Source organism: Rhea pennata, chromosome 3 (genome assembly GCF_028389875.1).
Source record: "Rhea pennata isolate bPtePen1 chromosome 3, bPtePen1.pri, whole genome shotgun sequence".
Classification (NCBI taxonomy): domain Eukaryota; kingdom Metazoa; phylum Chordata; class Aves; order Rheiformes; family Rheidae; genus Rhea; species Rhea pennata.
Window position 1 is genome coordinate 88,793,123 of NC_084665.1, and position 18,254 is coordinate 88,811,376.

The following is an 18,254-nucleotide window of genomic DNA, read 5'->3' on the forward strand; positions in this document are numbered from 1 at the left end:
ATGGTTCTGCTGGTCTTTTTTAATATGAACTGCCTGTTCACCTTTCAAATTCACTCATATTTTTAGCATTCGGCTTCTATGAGAATGAATTTCACCGCATTATGATATACTATGTTAGTGTACTTCCTTTCATTTCTTCTCTTTGTTATGTGTTGTGAAAACTCTTGAGCAATGAATTCCTATTCATCTTCATCATGTCACTTCTAGTTTTATATAACTCTGTCATATCACTCTGCAGTTGTCTCTCTCCTCACCTAGGAGCCCTGCTCCATTCGGTCTGTTTGGCAGTCAGTCTCCATCCCCGACCAGCCTTGGCTCGCTCCCCTTGCTCTGCTCTGTTTTTTTATAGTAAGGGTACTGGATATGTGAGATGTGGACATGCCTTGGAGTTACTAGCAGCATTTAAATATTTTCTATTTAGTTTGCTGCTCCTTTCTTAATACTACCTACCACCATGTTTATATTTTTGAGCACTGTGGAATATTAAGATGTTTACAAAGAAGTAGCTACAATGATACTGATACTGAGACCTGCTTCCTAAACAGTAACAGCTAATTTAGAGGTCATTGGTGTGTATCTATCTTCATATCATTTCTGAAAGTACATTGAGAAATGTGAAAATATAAAGTGCAAATCAATATGTATTGGTCTGCATTTATTAATGCTAAGTTTGTGCTGCCATTTTATCTTACATCGGTCGGTATCATGAAGCCCTGCTCTTCATGAAGTTCCTACTCTTCACCTTCACTTTTAATTTTGACTGCCTTGAACAGCTATGTATCTTCAGTAAATATTATTACCCAGTACTTAACTTTTTTTTCCAAAATCATTTATAAACTTACTGAACAATACAGTTCCCATAGGACTATACTGACGACCTTACTTCATAAGGAAAATTGTCCACTATTCCCTTTATTTCCTATTTTATAATCTTCCACATGAGGATTCCTTTTTCTGACAGCTTGATCTCTTTACAAGCCTTTAGAAAGGACCTGTCAAAATCTTTTTGGAAATCCAAGTATACTATGTCATCTGGATTAGATAGGATCATGTTGACCTTATACATGTGGTCATTAACTCTGTTAGAAAACCCTATTACCTTTATAGGGCATAACATCCCTCAAGAAAAGTCAAAACATCTCTCACTCTTCTTCAATGTATATGATATTTATTTGTTGTCTACTTTTAGTAATTTTTACTGTAGTTGTAGCTAATTTTTCCAGTGCAGAAGTCTGTAATACCTTGGATTGCATTTGGAATTCTTTTTTCAAATCAGAATACTGTTGTCACCCTTCATTCCTTTGACTCCAAGGCCACCTTAAATGATAGTTTGGCAGCTTCTTATTTGGCTTTCTTATGAGTGAAATCCTAGCGACTTGTTACTACCTAGTTCATTTATTTTAATCTATCCCTGGTCTTGCATAAATACGAGTATTTCTTAACGTCTCTCTAAGAATGGAATTGCTACCATGCTGCATTTTTGGTAGTGCAAGTAATCTCAACTGTTGATGTTTTGATTGCCCTTATAAAAAGAACATGTTTTCGCTACCATAAGGAAGGAACTAAAACAAGTGTAGTATTGCTAATTAGTTATTTATTCCCTATTCTGTATCTGTACAACTATTTTTCTGTACTCCATGTAGTTGTAGATGAATTGCTGAAGTCCATCTTAGTGATACCAGACCATTTCTCGAATGTGCTGAGGTTGCTGATCAGGTTTCTGATCCTGCTCCCCAAAGTGTCTGTATCCCCTTCAAGCATGCTGTCATTCACAAGTTTTATACTACTGTCATCTGCAGCACTATTGAATATATTGACCAGTAGTGAATCCAGGATGAAATCTATGAAATCTAGTTTAAAATGTCTTCCCAGCTTGACAGCAAAATCATGGTAGTTCCTCTAACTAAGGCCTTTCAGCCATGCTCACTGTCGCAGTTTCCTAAACTGTATTTCACTAGTTTAGCAATGAAATCTACTTTTCTCCCTACTTACACTAAGGCAGACAGTTACACTGTCAAAAATTCTGTTGCAAAACACATTCAATTTTTCTAGTTGCTCCTTAAGGTGTTTTTCCCTGTTCTGCACTGTGCTGACACATTTATCTGGTCACAATTTAACTTTTCTTTGAAGACCGAGGCAGACATTAAACATTTCAGCACTTTTTGCATTAGCTGGTTAGTCGCTGTCCTTCCCTTCATCCATCCATTTCTCCTATTTATGTACTTCTCTCCTGGCACCATACTTGCTTGCTTCTCCAGCCAGCAGAACAGACCTCAGTGATGCTCCTTCTGCTCTCTCAGTCCCTTTTCAGTTTATGTAACACAAAACTGAACAAACATGAACCCTCTGGATGCAATTTCTGGCACATATGGGAAGGCTGAGCTTTTATTTGTACAACCATAATCAATATGTATAACTTTGCTTAAATGTTTTTTCTTTTGCTAGTGCTCATGTCCAGATAAAAAACAAAGGAAGGGCAAATTTAAACTCTTGCTGTGTATGCTGCTGGATAAGGAAAGCTTCCTCCCTCAGTAAGCTTGTTCTATCCTCCCTCAGGTATGGGATGTTTTTTCTCCTGGTTCCCCTACCTCACTTTTTCTTCTTTCTCAAAGCACTCGTTTAGGCTCTGGATTACCTCCGAGTCTTCACTCAGACCCATTGCACCGCCTACGCATTGGCATCTCCTTCATGTGGTTAAGGTCTTCCTAATTCATTTGCAAGTCAAAGGGATGTATCTTGGCAACTTTTTGTGGTCCCCCTGTTCCCAGCCCCCTCTCCTTCATTTGGGGCAGAGAAGGGAAAGGCATCCCCTGGCTACGTCCGCCACAGGCAGTGCCAGGCAGAGAGGCCGGGCTCGTTCCCAGCCAGCAGCCTGCATACCTGCATGCAAGAGGGCTTGATAGCCCAGCGAGGCCCTAGGGTGACACACCACTTGTCCACGGGCCGGGTGTCACCTCTGCCCAATGCCAGTCTCAGGCGAGCAGGCAACCCTACTCACCCAGAACAGCCCGGGTATCTCTGTACCACTGGACTTTCACTGTGCAATGAGGAGGCGCCCTCTGAGCCTGACCTCTCCTTTCTGCTACTTCTGACAACTTTCTCTCTGGTGTTATCCAGCGTTTCTCTCTGTCCCCATTTCCCCCATCAGCATCTTCCTTTCTCTTTAGTCTTGCCTGGGTCTTCTGCAGACTCAAGCTTTCTTTGCCCCTGCCTCTCTTTTTCTCTGCAGAAACCTTCTGTATGTTAGTGTAATACATCTACAAACCACATCTCACTGAGCTCCTTCCCACCTCTACTCTATTTCCTTGCTTGACACCAGCCAGTCTGCTTTCTGGTTTAGCATAATGCTGATATATGAACCCAAGTCATTAACTAGTGATAAAACAGAGGAGCAAATGAAAGCTTGTCAAATATTTAAGCATAACTATAGTTAACTTAATCTGTTAATAATCTTGTACAGTAATCTCTTTTAAGGCTCAGTACTGTATTCATCATTGTTGCAACAGTATGTTCGGCCCAGGGCAGTCCTAAAAGGTCCATCTTTTCCCCTTTTCCTGGATAAGAATGCCTTCTACAGCAAATAACTTTCCCCCCCCCCTTTTTTTTAACCACAGAATATATTACATTTTGGCCTTTATATAAGGTTCTGCTTTTGCATCTCTGCCTTTCCCATTAGCGTGTCCTCCCCCCTGCAAGGCTCTGTCCTCTGCAGAAAGCTAGGTTAATCTCCTCTGCTCTCTCCTGGAGCTCCTACCTCATAAAAAGTTCTTCAGTGCCTTGTCCAGCTGTGGTTTTACAGGGAAACTGAGAAGTAGACAGCTCCTGCAGTCTCCCTGCCTGGTGTGGCATAAGGTCCGTGCAACGAGAGGGGTGCAGGATCTGAGGTACTACACAAGCTGCCCACCGTGGTCTGGCTGCAGCGTGTGCTGGCTGCTCCATAAGGGACAGGGAACCTAGAGCCAAGCGTGATAATGCAGCTAGCAGAGATGAGGGAATTTTCATTAATTTCATTAATTTCTTAATCAATTTCTTCAGAACCCCCTTTCTAAATAAAAATGGCCACCGGCTTCAGCAAAATCGGGCTCAGCAACCTCAACACCCGCCCTCACCTTGCATCGGTGTAGGATAGGCTGTAGATCATCTGCATCACAGCACAGTATGAGTTTCAGAAATTACTACATGAGCTTATAACAGAAAGAGGCTTGTATCTGACAAAATGAAGTATATAGTGGTGTCAGAGGACAGTGAGGGAGAGTCTACAGTCTTTCTGCACCAGACAAGGGCTAGGGAACATTATCCATGCATGAGATGATAAGCTGAGAGGGAATGGGTATCCAGGGTGTCTCTTTCGCAGCTGCTGGTTGCCAAGCTTTCCATGGCAGAGGGTGCCTCTACTCAGGGCAGCCGGTTCAGGTTCAGTTGCTGCCCTTAGCCCATGGCCAAAATGTTGCACTGATGCAAGGGACTGAAGGGGCAGCAAGTATGTCACCATTGCGTATAAACAAAATTTCCTGAGATGGGATCGGATCTGACATCTCTTCTCTGATCTACCATCCTCTTTGCAAATCTAAGAATACCGTAAAGGGTGGAGAGAACAGAGTGTCCCCAAATTTACTGTAATTTTCCTTTTTTAATAAAAAATGTCAATCAATCTTGATTTAGGCAGTGTTGGATGTCTCTCTTGTGGAGATGAGTGAACCAATTCCTTCTGGAAATTCCCATATGTTAACGATTTATCAGGTAACTCGCTTTGAGTTTGACATACAAAGACCATAAAGCATTTTGCAAACTTGATAATTATAACACACTAAATCGTTTCTAATTGTTGAATATGGAAGTGAGCTATTTTTATCGTCCAAAACCCACAGTGCCCGACACGGGCAAAGAGTTGTCCTTACACTGAGAGTCCCCATTTCAAAGGCATGTCCCCACACTGAAGGCATGTCCCCGTGTGCTAGCTAGCCCCAGGATTTCCAGGCTAGTGCTAGCCTGACCTATTAAACCCATCTGTACTGGTCCCTGAGAACATCCCCCTTCAAACTCAGGAAAAGTCATGTGAATCTGGCTCCTCTGCTTCCAAATCCAGTGCGGTCTGTGCAGAGTCAGTTCAGACATTTTCACTACACCAGAGACATCCTTCACAGAGGTACCTGAGGAATTTGCTTTGCCCCCATCACCCTCCCACACTTTAGGCTAGTGGCTAAATCACTGGGTACTCCTCTTTACTCCCTTATTTTACATCTCAGCAACTTATATCTACCCCTTTCTTCAGGAATAGACCCCAAATTTTACTTTTCATATTTTGGTTTCATCCTTTGGGGAAGAAATGTTCCAAATCCTAATAAGACTATAAGATCGTAAGATAGGCCAGTTTATAACTGGCATATTTCCTTACATAGAGAAAACACAGAGTATGATTTATAGATAAGAAATATAAACTGCATTAGTAATTGTAAATCAAAACACCAAAATGGGTAGTGACCTGTCTCGTACTTGCATGGTTGCATTCAAAATGCTTTGAGTTCCCTGGCACACATTCCAAATGTGCACCTGACATTTCTCTGATGCATATCCTGTGTAGCTGGGCATTCACAAATGCCTGCTGAGGCCTTCAGATTTTCTGCTTGGACTGTCTCTTTAAAAATTAGACATAGTTATCCCTACTTCTAGAGCCCTCTCTGCTGAGTTGGAGGGACTATGAATGCCATAGTAAATCTCAGATTTCTTTAGCAAAGGATTAAATGCCTATTGCTTTGTGTATATAGCTCTGTGAAAATCTGGTCTTGGGTGAATGGTTTTTCCCTAGCAATCACAATTTACGGTTAGGTCCCCACAGCCAGTAAGTCTCAGCCTTTGGGACAGTGATAATACAAGATCCGTTGAAGCAGTGGGAGAATCTGAGGGAATAAACATGGCTTTGGAGAGCGCATCACCCCAGCTGCCATCAGGGGCCTGAGAACTGTTCGAGTAATGCATTAGAGAGAGCTGCGAATAAATGCAAGTCTGCTTCAGTGATGTTGGTTGCTTTTTCATAAAGTGTCTCAGTGAGCTTCATGAGCCATGAAATGCCTTTTGGCACTGTAACTATTAGGAGTTAAATATTGACATGGAAGAAAAGAGTTGTTCATTATTCACTGCGTTTTACCTCAGGAGTTATTAGTTTATTTTAAAAACAGCCTGTTATCCAAGTGGAGGCAGGAGCAATCCTGCCGTGGTGCGTGGCTGCGTTGACAAGCAGTCGTGCTGAGCAATCTGTGACCAATCTGTGGACCGAAGCTCCTGACTGCAGGCTGTTTGGTGCAAGCACTTATGGACAGCAGCTGCATGGAGAAGAAGGCATAGCAACCTGCGATTGATCCACAGCCAGAATGGGCAGGCTAATTGGGTCCCATAATGTAGCTGCCATTGATCATTCAGCCAGCAGAACACTCTTCAGAAACTGGAATAGAAAAGCTATTGAGCAGACGGAGACAGGGCTTCAAATCACAGTAACTAGAGAAATGAGTGGCAGCAGGTAAAAATGTCTTGGCACTGTAGAAGGAAGCAGAAAAACGGGGGAAGTGCAGTGACTTCAGAGCTCTGAAAAGGTGAATGAGATTGGCATAAAGGAGCGAAGGTGGTGAACTGAAGCACAGGCGAACAGTCTGCTGTGGTGGCTGGAGCATGGTCGTATTACGCTGATCTGTGATGTAGAAATAAAGCTTAGTTTAGAAGTGGAGAATCACACAGAAGGAACAAGAGGTACCGTGTGGGTTTGCCAGGTGTAAGGAAGGAAGAGTATTCAGCTGCCATGAATTACAAGGCCATGCCTTGGTGGCTCTTTTGACAGGATAGGTTCAGGACCAACATGAAGTGTTAGATAAACTCTTTAAAGAGAAATGAAAACCAGAAAGAACAAGAAGGTGGCCTCCAATCTCCCTGTTTGAATACCAGCGTTATTCCCAAACAATCAGAGGTTTACTAGGGCATTTTGAAGACCTGTAAGTAGGTCAGATCTTTGCCAGAATCTGCTTACGCTTGAAACGTGAAATAACTTCCTGACGGCTGGGTGACTAGAAGAGGGCAGCAGTGAGACATGTCAGCAGGCGGCTCAAGTGTGTACCTGCAAGGCAGAAGATTGCAGTTTCCATTCTCGACCTCAGGTCTTGGGGCTTTTGTGCAGCCTAATTGCCCCGTTGTTAGTCTCCTCACGGGAAGAACTGGGGTGGCAGCCCCACACCTCCATGGGTAGCCGCATGGGGCTGCAAGTGGAGGAGGCAATGACCATACAATGATGGCTAGCGGGAGCAAGGGAGGTTTACTGGTTTCTGACCCCGAGACAGAGGGAGGCCGTTAGGAATGGTGAGGTGGGACCCTGCAGTGCTGAGAGCTGCAGTATGGACCAGGTATTAGGAAGCAGAAACTCTAGATTAAGTTGGCACAGTAAGTGCTCAACAGCAGCACCTTTCTTTTTGGAAAAACAGCCTCAAAATCAGAGCTGTTAAGCAAAATCGAGTATACACAAAGGATACGTGATGTAGGTTGGAAAAGAGTAAGGAATGTGCAAATTTTCACACCTTTCAAAACTTGGGGCTTGAGGGCAAGATGAAATGTTTGCAAGCAATTGTTAAAGCAAGAGTATTTTGCTCCATAGTATCTGAGGTCCTGGAGAGATGCAGTGCAAAGGATCCATTCCTTGGAATAACAATGGTGCTGCATGGCCAAAGCTCTGGAAGATGATCATCTCCATACAGTTTTATTCCTAGTCCTCCTCAGGGAAATACAGAATGGATTCTGGAAAGAAACTAATTCAATTTGGCAAATGCTTCACTTCAGAGTGAGTTGACAGCACAGCCCAGTGCGCCCATTCCCCATCTGGCCATATATAGAGTTTGTCTGCTTCTCCTTAGCACCAGAAAGATTGTTTTTCCCCATTGGCTTCAGGAGTTCTCAGCCCAGGGGAAATCTACCCTGCAAGGTCCGAAGTTTGGCCTCCACTCACCAAAGGGGCGATGCTGCTTGGGTAGTAACAATCATTATTAGAAAAGAAGGTTTCCCTCTGTAAATCTCAAGAGCAGGATTTGAAATATAGGCTAATAGGCAAAAAGAAGTCTCATTAGTAGAGTTGTCTAGAGTTAGTATTTATTACAGAGATAAACAAATTTCTTAAAATTTTAAAGTTGGCTTAGAAATGTTAAATGTTTAAAATGTTATTTTTACTCTTAAACTAATACTTACATTGGTAAAAGTACTACTTTTTCATTTAGTGATTAAATAAAATTTTGGCCAAACACCTGAGAAGGTCAGGGACTTTCTTGACAGTCAGCTGAGAGACAATATGAAAATACAAACATGTATTTCTACAATTTCTCTTATTTTTCCCCCAGAGTATTTTGAAAATATTTGCCTCTCATGAAAATAATGAATTTCCTCTAATGAGTAGATTCAATGCTATAAAGAGAACTGCTCACACATACTTTTTCCTATTCTTTTGTCACTTTGAGTAGATTGTATTTCTATTTTGATAATGTATTGTCTTTGCTAGTGTGTGTACATAGGCTTTCCCTACATGAGCAGAAACAAACGATTACCAACTGAGGCTGTTGAAGTGCTATGCTCTTTTGTCAATCATCAAGTCAGGATTTGTACATTTAAAGGGTTTGTCACTTGTCTTGTCCCCACGAGAATGCCAAATAACCATGCTGCCATACAGCTTGTGACAGAGTCTGAAATTATCACATGGGATTGCATGCTCCTCTGGGTCAGAGTTGTTGCATGGTGCATCTCTGACGCCAGGCAATCCTGAGACTGTGCAAGATGCAGAAGGTGGCCATTGGCTAAGCAGAGACAGCCACATCTGCCGAGATCCCACAGCAGTCTCGATGGGATATGAACAGAAGTCATGTAGCCTCTAGGGTCAGGCAAGACCTTTTCTGGATTGCAGAGAAGGGTTCTTTGCAAGACCAGTGTGTTAGTCTTCCAACAGTAACCATATGCCAAATGCAGTCAGGCTAATTTGTGGCTGAAATTTTGGTTATGATAAGCAGCCTGCCAGAGCATCTCCTTTCAAGCAACAGTTACCACACAGGAGACTACAGAAGCTTAGCTCCAATGCACAGTTTCTCACATCTGCCAGCTAAGATTGGATGCTGTAAAGTGCGACCCATAGGAATGGCATGGATTGTGCACAGCTGCACGATGTTTTATGGAGGTATTAGTCTAAGGTGAGAGGACTTCTTAATAGCTACAAATGCAGCTGTCACAAAATCAGAAATTCCCTGGAATCTGCAAAGTAGACAACAGAAAAGCTTTAGAGGAAATCTAAGAAAATCAGGTCTGTCATTAGATATATTCCTCTTGAAGACCAAGTAAGTCTTAAATAGAAAACTAGTCAGTATCACCCATGTCTGATTCTAGGTTGGTTGGGCATAGTTTCTTTTAGGAAGACTAACTAGATGCAGTTGAACCTGATACCTCAGAAAAACTATCAGGAATTAGCCCCTCTCTGTCCTTGTGGACATTTCATTCATCTCTGGGTGTCAGTCCTGGGTGCTTTCCCCCAGCAAAACTGTTAGATCCCCCTCGAGAGGGGAAAAGAGAGGTGTGAAGATGGAGCTCATCAGACTGACACAAGGTTTTGATGACACTATTAGATTATGAATTCACCCTCAACTTGTCACCTTTCCCTGGTTAAGACGAAAAAAAAAGATTTATTTTTGGCAAAAGTTTATAGACATTGGTGAAGAAATTGAAGTGAAAATGCCCCATATATTATCTACAGACATTAAGCTGAAACTGGAAAGATCTCTGTATTCAGCTACCCTACCACAGCTACTCTTCTGTCTCCTTCAGGGCTGCCTTGTCTGCTCAGCTGAGACATCATGCTTAGATTACATACATCAGCAGAGTCAGCCCTTCTTTGTGAAGCACGTCAGCTGGTAGAGCCAACTGTTTTCTTGAAGTTTCCTGGGAATTTGGATCACATTCAACTTCTCCTCTCCAAAGCTCATTTTCCTTTCCTTTCCTAGCTTATTCAGCAGATAGTTTAGATACTTCTCTATGCCCATGAACCTGTCATGAAAAGATGAAAGTCCCCATAAATATTGTTGCATGGTTCAGAACATTTATTTCAGTGTGAATTGTCTCCATCTACAGAATCTTATTTTAATATCAAGCTGTATATTGGTAAACATTTAATACTAACACACACATGATTCAGACAGGCAGTTCACTACTGGCCACCGATTGAAGCTGAACATGCCGGTTGTCAGCCACACGTGGCTGACAGTTCCCTGGAACTTGTCTTTCAGGCATATTGTAACAGTGTCTTTATGATGGTGGGGTTTGTTGGAGCTGGGAGTTTCTTCTCACTACAGGTGTGTTGTTGCATATATCTGCTACTTGCTACCTCATACTGAGTGTCTGTGTACCAGATCAAGCACCACAAGAATATGGATTATTTTAGATTTTTTTTTTCTGTGAAGTGCACAACTGAAAGCTGAGGGGTTGTATAACTGGAATGGCCTGCTCACAAGCTTTGCTTATCTCTAAAAGACTCAGATTCTCTAAGGAAGTGAATCCCCATTTGCCAGCAGGAACAGCTGAGTGTGCTTGCCCAGGTGGGTCCTGGTGTTCGCACCCTTCTGCTCAAGCTGACGGTGGTCCTCCAAAACTCACTTTTTGAACAAGAAGAGTTGAGTGTCCAAAATAAGTTCCAAGCAACAAAATACTTGTGTAACTGTCCTACAAGATACTCTTACTCTCTGCTTGGGGGATTTCACACACACACAGACAGAGTTTTATTTCTCTCATTATTTCTTTACACAAAATAAAAAAAAAGGCCCTGTGGCCTGGGATATCCCAATAGTCAGAAAGTGAGAAAAGCTAAGGGAAAGCTTCCATCCTTTCAAATTCAACTCTGCTTCTTCTGCCAGGAAAGGTGCTGGGTGTTGCAGCTAGAGCCCACCTCAACCACGTGCAACCTCTGAGCCCCCCCCCCCCCAGAAGAGCTGGCCTCGGCTGCGGGGGCACGAATGTGATCCATATTTCTGGGTCCTTTGGCCAGGAACCCAAAACAGCATTTTCCAGCCTTTTTTTTATCTGCCATTCTTTTGGCCTCTGGATCAGGCCACCGGACACCTCTCAACCTCCCCAGCCACTGCCGGCTCGGGGCACTCGCAGTCCCCCACCGTCGGTTGTTTTGGGGAACATCATACCTGGGAAAGACACAACAGTCAAAAAAAGGTAAAAAACATAAAAGGTTCAAAGGATGTTTGTAGGCTGACAAAAGACAAGGCGTCCTGTGCATCCCACCCAGCCACGGCCGTTTCTTTTCTTCCTCGTGCTGCTGACGGCTTGATCTGGAAAGGTGACTGCTCTCTGTGACAGGGTGTTTCACCTCTTTTTTCTTTTTCCTTCCCTTTCCCGGTCCTTTCCGCGCAGCCGGCTGCAGAGGCAGAGGCGGGAAGCCCCCGGCGAGGCGCACAAGCAAGGCAGGTAGGCGAAGCCCCCTGCACCGCCAAGCCGGGCCCTGGCTCCCTCCCGGCACCGTTCCTGTTCTGGTTGTGTTTCTGTCCTCGTCACCAACTTCGAAATGGAAAAATTTTAGAGTCAGTGAAAAAAAAAAAGAAAATTAACCTTTTTTTTTTTAAAAAAAAAGCCATTTGTAACAGTTTTATTTAAAATAAAAAAGCATTTATTCCTTCTTCCATTACCAGAAATTAATAAAATCACTACTCAAGATAAGAATACTTTTCTCCTATCCTTATATTTTCATATATAATTTATACATCTAACATGTATCTTTTTTAATTTTAAAAATTAGCCACTTTAATAGGGGTATTTCAAAACAGGCCAAAATTAAGGCAAGCAAAAGTGATCCCCGTTGTCAGAGATACTGTTCGAAACTGACTAGTTCCCTCCTGCGACAGGAAGAATAAATAAAAATCACCACAACCACAAACCGTGTGAATAACAACTGGGAATGCAAAAAAGCCCTCCCATCATCTGTCCCGAGCAGTGCCATTTCTATGATTATAAGATAAGACTTAGGAAAAAAAAATCTTATTTAAGAATATGAATGTAGTTCTAAACTGTTCCCCCCTCTCCTCGTATACTTGCAACGAAACTGTTTGGTATGGAGGTTACAGCAGTGATAGGCAAAGCTCAGAGCGTTGATACCGTAGAGCCAGGTGTCTGTGAAGTATTTGATTTAGACTTAGGAGACCTGTAAAAGCTAGTACTAGCCAATTCATATAAATAGATAACGTATCCATAGATTAAAACCAGTGAACTGGTGTCTCAGGAGCTCACGGTAGATGGAAGCCGGTTACTTAGCGTGTTGTTTACAACAGGAATGTGAAGAAATCTATTACCTGCCCAGGGCTATTCAGTATGTTTCATAGTGAGCTGAAAAAACACATGAAACAATTGCCAGTGAAGTTTATAAGCAATGTAAAACTTAGTGGAGAGGCAAATAACTGTCAGTTTTTGTCAATCCCACTAAGAAATCTAGGTCCCAAATTGCTTAACAACATGCATTTTGATGGCTAAATGCAAGGTCATTAGCAGCAAGGCACATAGGTCCCAATGGATGAGACCACACTTTGGAAGGTGGTCCTTTAGAAGGGGGTTAACCCGTGAAGTCCACCCAGTATGAGCACAAGAAGCAATGAGTAAGGAAGTATAAATATCACTGCATATGATATTTGAGGAACTACGTTCAATCTCTAAAATCATAGGAAGGGAAGGGACTCCCTGAGTCCTCAGATTTCATCACTGATGACTGCATGAACCGTCTCTCTGACACAAACACAAGAACTAGCCCCTCCAAACTTTGGTTTAGGAGAGCAGAACCTCACTGTTCTGTTGAGATAGAAACATTTTAATTTTGACCCTGGATTTATTCATAATTGTTTTGCACAGTTCAGTTTGTTCTTGTGCCAATGTTGTTGTTTCATATGACTGGTCCTTTCACCTCACATTCCTTCATGCCAGCGTCATTTGAGCAGACACATTCCCTCTCAGCTTTCCTTTTGCTAAGCTAACCCCTCTCCCATCCCAGGCTCTGCGTTGCCCTGCTCATCCTTCCCTCTGCTTGTTGCAGAGAGAGCTGTCATTGGTGATCAAATCTACACACAAATGTCTAAGATCAAGTCAATGACCTGTTAAAAACACTCCTGGGTCTCAGCTGAATATAAACCTTACCTAATGCACGCTACAGCCACATGAGTCTTTTCACAGCTCAGAAGGTCTCTTTCTGATATACCTCCGGCCCCCTTTCCTCTTGGTCATTTCTAGACAACTATGGCTCATAGCCAAATACTTTGTTATTAAACACCAGGGGCATGGAAGTGCATTTTTGAATTACTTAACTGCACCCTAAGCCTGCTACTTTATTCCTCAGGTTCATCTACTTTTTTCTGGATGTTGACAAAGAGAAAAAGACTCTGATAAGAGCTGTGAGAATGGTCCAGCTTCTGTGACACATGCTTTTCATCAAGACAGGAAAGAAATGCAGTGAATTTCTTGTAGCCAAGACAGAATTTAGGAATTGTTTTGCTTTGACTTATAGACATCTGGTTTGTGAGGTCACTTCTATGTAACAAAATAGGGGCAAGATGCTGTGGACAGAGGCAGAATTAAAGAAATCTAAAGTAGAAGCAGGGGGCATCTTTTAAAATTCCATGTGGATAATTAATTACTTGAAGAACTCACCAATGGATACAGTGAACTCTTCACCCTTAGAAATCATTAAATTCAGACTGACTACCTTTCTAAAATGCTCTATAGTTCAGGTAAAGCTATGGGTTTGACAGCAGAGTCACTATTAACGCTTCTAGCTTCTGTAAGACAGGACATCGAAGTAGATTATTGTATTGGATTCCTGTGGTATGACTGTCCATCAGCCTATGAGAAAATACAGCATGATTAAGTAATCTGATTTATGAAAAACTTTATCTTTGGAAAATATTCCCCATCAAGTTTCTTTATTACTATGGTTTTGTTTGATCTATTTTTGACTTGTTTTCTATATATTCAGGCAAGTGTCCCTCTGATCATATCATCTTTTTTTCAAACTCAGAAACAGCAAAATCTTTCCTCCCTTTTCTGAGTTCTCATGCTGTCTTATCAGCTGTCATGTGGCTATCTCAGAGTGCAACAAGGATTTAATTACATTACAGAGCTATAAAAGAGCTGCTGCAACTACAATCCAGGTCCCTGTGCTACAGGGCTGAACATTATTTTCACTTTCAGAGGTGGATTCAGAGGATGAGCAGACCATCCTCCACCCAACATTTGATGTGACTCTGCCAGCATCTGGAATGACCCTTTCCAAACTCTCCAGTCTTTAATGCTCCTTTTAATTCTCATTTGAAATCTGGGGCAGGAGCTAATCATTTTATCCCAAGCTATGGGGGGTTGGGGGGGCTGCCTCCTGGCGTGGTTCCCAGCCTATCTCCATTTTGTTCCTGGGTTACAGCCAGCAGCTTATTTGATATATTGTTTCCCTAATTCCTGTCCTCATGCCTTGTCATAAATCATTGTCAGAAAAGCTTCCCTGCATTTCCATTTCCTCATTTACTCCTGCACACTATTTTTCTAGTCCACATTTGAATGTTTGTATCCAAACAGTATTAGATACACAGATAATTTTACAGAGACAAAAGTCACAAAACAAATGTTTTATCTGCCTGCCAGCTTTACCATAGCTATCTAAGCACTGAATATTGAATACAAGAATTATTTTTTGATGACATGCTACCACCTATTCCAAGCAATCACTCAGTCATGGTTTAAGAGGCAAATGAGCAAGAATGGGCTCTAGTTTTAGGACTGCAGTGAAATAGCATATTTAGAGGCACTGATCAGGACTCATAGCTCTGTTTCTCTCCTCCTGGTAGCCCAATTCTAAAAAGAAGCCCTGACATCACCAAATCTCCACTGACAAAGTCAGAGCAGCTGCTGCGAATAGATGACCATGACTTCAGCATGAGACCAGGTTTTGGAGGTATGAAACATGCCCATTTGTCAGTGGTATTCTTCATCATAACTTTTTAATACTGTAACAAAAGTTATATCAACAAGCAGATCAACAAAGCAGAGCCTTTTCTGTCTCTAATTTCTGTTATTTTGTGTCATGGATTCATGACATATGTGAGGGAATAGGGTTGCACTGAAATAACCTTCCTCCTTCACTGAATAAATAGCTTAACCAAAGGCATGGAAACATGAATAGAGGCAATTTAATATTCCTGGTATTCAATGACAATTTATTCTGATAAAATCAACTAGAACATCTTACATTTATTCCTAGATGTCAGGAATTCTAGGACTTTGTTGCAACGTTTGTGCAAAATCAAATGTTGCACCATATTTACAGATCTGGCCATTTCATTTACAATAAGAAAGAAAATATTTTGAATGCCGTGTGTTAATACTTTGCTCACAGTTTTGTGGCTGCATGCTACGGCAAGCTAAGCTTTTAGAGAAATGGATTAAGGAGAACATGCTTTCTTCAACCTATAGGATTAAAGAATGTTGTAATTTATCTGCCCTTTCTGGCTGACAGATGGTCATTCAAATCCAGGATACCATTATATTCTCTGATAGGAAGAAGATTTTATTGCTAAATGCTCAATATACAAAATACCAGCATGTTCAATTAATTTAAAATGGTTTTAGTTTCATAGCCATCCACTAAAGTGAGCATTGTTTGTCTGCCAGATCTCCTGTACTGTAATTGCCAGAGGTCAAGGTCTGGAGGAGGGAGAAAAAATAAAATCCCTGTTATGTCCCATCGTAGCCTGACCCTTTTCCTCAGGAATCCCAGACCCCGTGGCATGTGCCTGTGTAACAGAGCCTCTTTCACAGGCAGCCCTCATGCCTTCTCATCCACAGCCAAACACCGAATGACGTAAAAGCAAAATAAGTGGAGTAGCTCTCAGGGATCCTATTAGTCTGAAAGTGGAGCAGAGGAAGTGAGGGAAAAATTATGAATAATTCTCCCACATCCTCTCAACTGCGCCTCCATGTCTCTCTGTGTGAGTGGGATATGCTGGAGGATGGTCAATCCTTGACTTAAGCACTACAGTCATTATTTTTAAATTTTGAAGGACAAGTTTAGAAAGAAGATCCCATCCTATACTGAGAATCAGGCAGCTCCACCAAGATTTTCTGCATTTTGAAAGCATTGCAAAGCATATTATAGCCTAAGAAATGTGTATGTTGATTGTTAGAAAATGTAACAGTAAAAAGCAATATAGTGGAGGGGAAGTCAGGAATAAGTTAGTCTAATTGCTGATTTTCATTGTTATTAAGTTTTTATTACGAATTCCAGTCACTGGAATCAGTTAGTTTACTATTGTTTCTTTTCTAGACTGAACACCAATTTTTATCTTTAAGATACGAAAATCAGATGGTTACCTTGTCTCACCAAGTTTATACTTTCTCGACTTTTTCCAGGCCCTGCAATTCCAGTTGGGGTAGATGTCCAAGTTGAAAGTCTGGATAGCATTTCTGAAGTGGATATGGTAAGAATAACAGCTTTGTTGAGGTGGGAAGGCACCTCTAGAGATCCTCTAGTCCAACTCTCCTCCTCAAGCAGGGTCAGCGAGAGCAGGTTGCCCAGGACCATGTCCAGTCAAGTTTTTAATAGCTCCAAGGGTGGAAACTCCACAAACTCTCTAGGCAACGTATTTGACCAGGATCTGCCAACAATTAGTTCCACTGACCTCAAACTACTATTTTCTCTCTCTAAATGTCTCCAAGCAAAAGAAAGAAAAGTTAAACAGACCTTTTATTTTCTCTAGGAGAAAATGACACAGCACTGCCAAAATTACCCTCAAAAGATTTGGGTTTTTATGTTTTGTTAAGAAGTGATAAGATTTGAAAGCTCTGAGGAGAGGAGAACAATTAATGTGTTAGTTTTATTACACTTTGTGCGATACATTGCAGGTGCAATCTGGTTTCACCTGTGTACTGAGCTTGGTCAGGGGCAAGCTAGCTCCAAACCAGAAGTCGCGTAGCTGCCATTAGAGCAACGCTGGGTCAGACTGGTAAGTTCTGCTCTCTGCAAGGCAGCCAGAGTGAGCAGCAGTCTGTACATGACAGTGACAGCATACCCATCTTGCCATAGCACTGCGGTGAGAACAGAGGAGCTTGTCATTTAAATGTCACCTCAAAAGACAGGCTCTCTCTGTGGTCAAATTACTCATCCCCTTGGGAAGTGCACAGCTGCAAGAGGCTGAAAGTTTTCTAAGGGCAGAAGTTTCTCTAGAATCTGCCTGCGGTTCATTAGCAGTTGTATCGCCCCTGCTGTGTACAGAGGACCAACATAAGGCTACGTAGGACTTTCCCTTAATCTTTGCACTGACGGTAAAGCAGGATTTCAGGGACAGTCAGGACTGATGGTGGCATTCTGCACAGGCTAAATTCATTTCTGAATGTTCCTCCTTCATTTCCAATCCACCATGCAATTAGTAATGTGAAAACTGTCAATTTTCAAATACTCTGAAAGTGCTGTGGATTTTGACCTCTATGATTTTTGTTTTAGAAGCTTTCTTTGTCACAAAACACCACTGAAAGTAGGGTATGACTTCTGGAAGAGATTTTTCTTGGAAATACTTTACATCATACATGCATGACATAACCAGCCATGCAGGGGAGTAGGAACACAGAAGGAGAATGGGAGATGGTCCCACATATAACACTGCAAGATCTACATCAGTTTTATGAATCCTTTCAAAACACAGAGCTTTTCAGACTGACCCTGTCAGATCATTTCTGCAGTCTCAAAATGTCTCAGTTTTTGCTTTGTAAGAAAAAAAAATAATTACAGCCCAATACAAAATACTTTTTGAAATTTTTTGCTATTTCAACGAATGTGTTAATAGTTTAATGATTTCACAGAAAGCTCAAACTTCTCTGCATTCTTAATTAATGACTGCTATAGGGCTAGAACGCTCTCATCTGACCTCTTCCCATGTCTAAACCAGGAATACAGTTTTGCGGCAGCACAGTCAGTGTTTCTCACTTAACTGCGTCCAGGTTGTTGCCCACCAGGTGTAATGTCCCTGCTCTGTGGTCTGTGGCCAGCCAAGCTCCTCTTACCTCAACAGCAGAGTCCCTCTGACGTCCGTGGTTTTGGCACTGGTCCCATGCCGTTAATTTGTGAGAAAGCTGACATAAAAGTGCAGTGTGTGGGATGAGTGGGGGAATCAGTGAGGTGAGAGAGAATCTTTGTCTCTCCCTTGGTCTGACAGAAAAAAATAGAA

General features: G+C 42.0%; 1 protein-coding gene across 2 annotated transcripts in view; it reads left to right on the forward strand.

The window, feature by feature from the left end:
- LOC134137888 (gamma-aminobutyric acid receptor subunit rho-1) overlaps positions 1–18,254 on the forward strand; it is a 38,351-nt gene that overhangs the window by 7,234 nt on the left and 12,863 nt on the right. Inside the window, exons 2-4 of one of the 2 annotated variants that reach the window (XM_062571027.1) lie at positions 11,422–11,475; positions 14,883–14,989; positions 16,444–16,511. In XM_062571027.1, coding sequence (XP_062427011.1) covers positions 11,422–11,475; positions 14,883–14,989; positions 16,444–16,511 — 229 coding nt within the window. The remainder of the gene's footprint in view (positions 1–11,421; positions 11,476–14,882; positions 14,990–16,443; positions 16,512–18,254) is intronic. The other variant, XM_062571028.1, reaches the window with a different exon arrangement.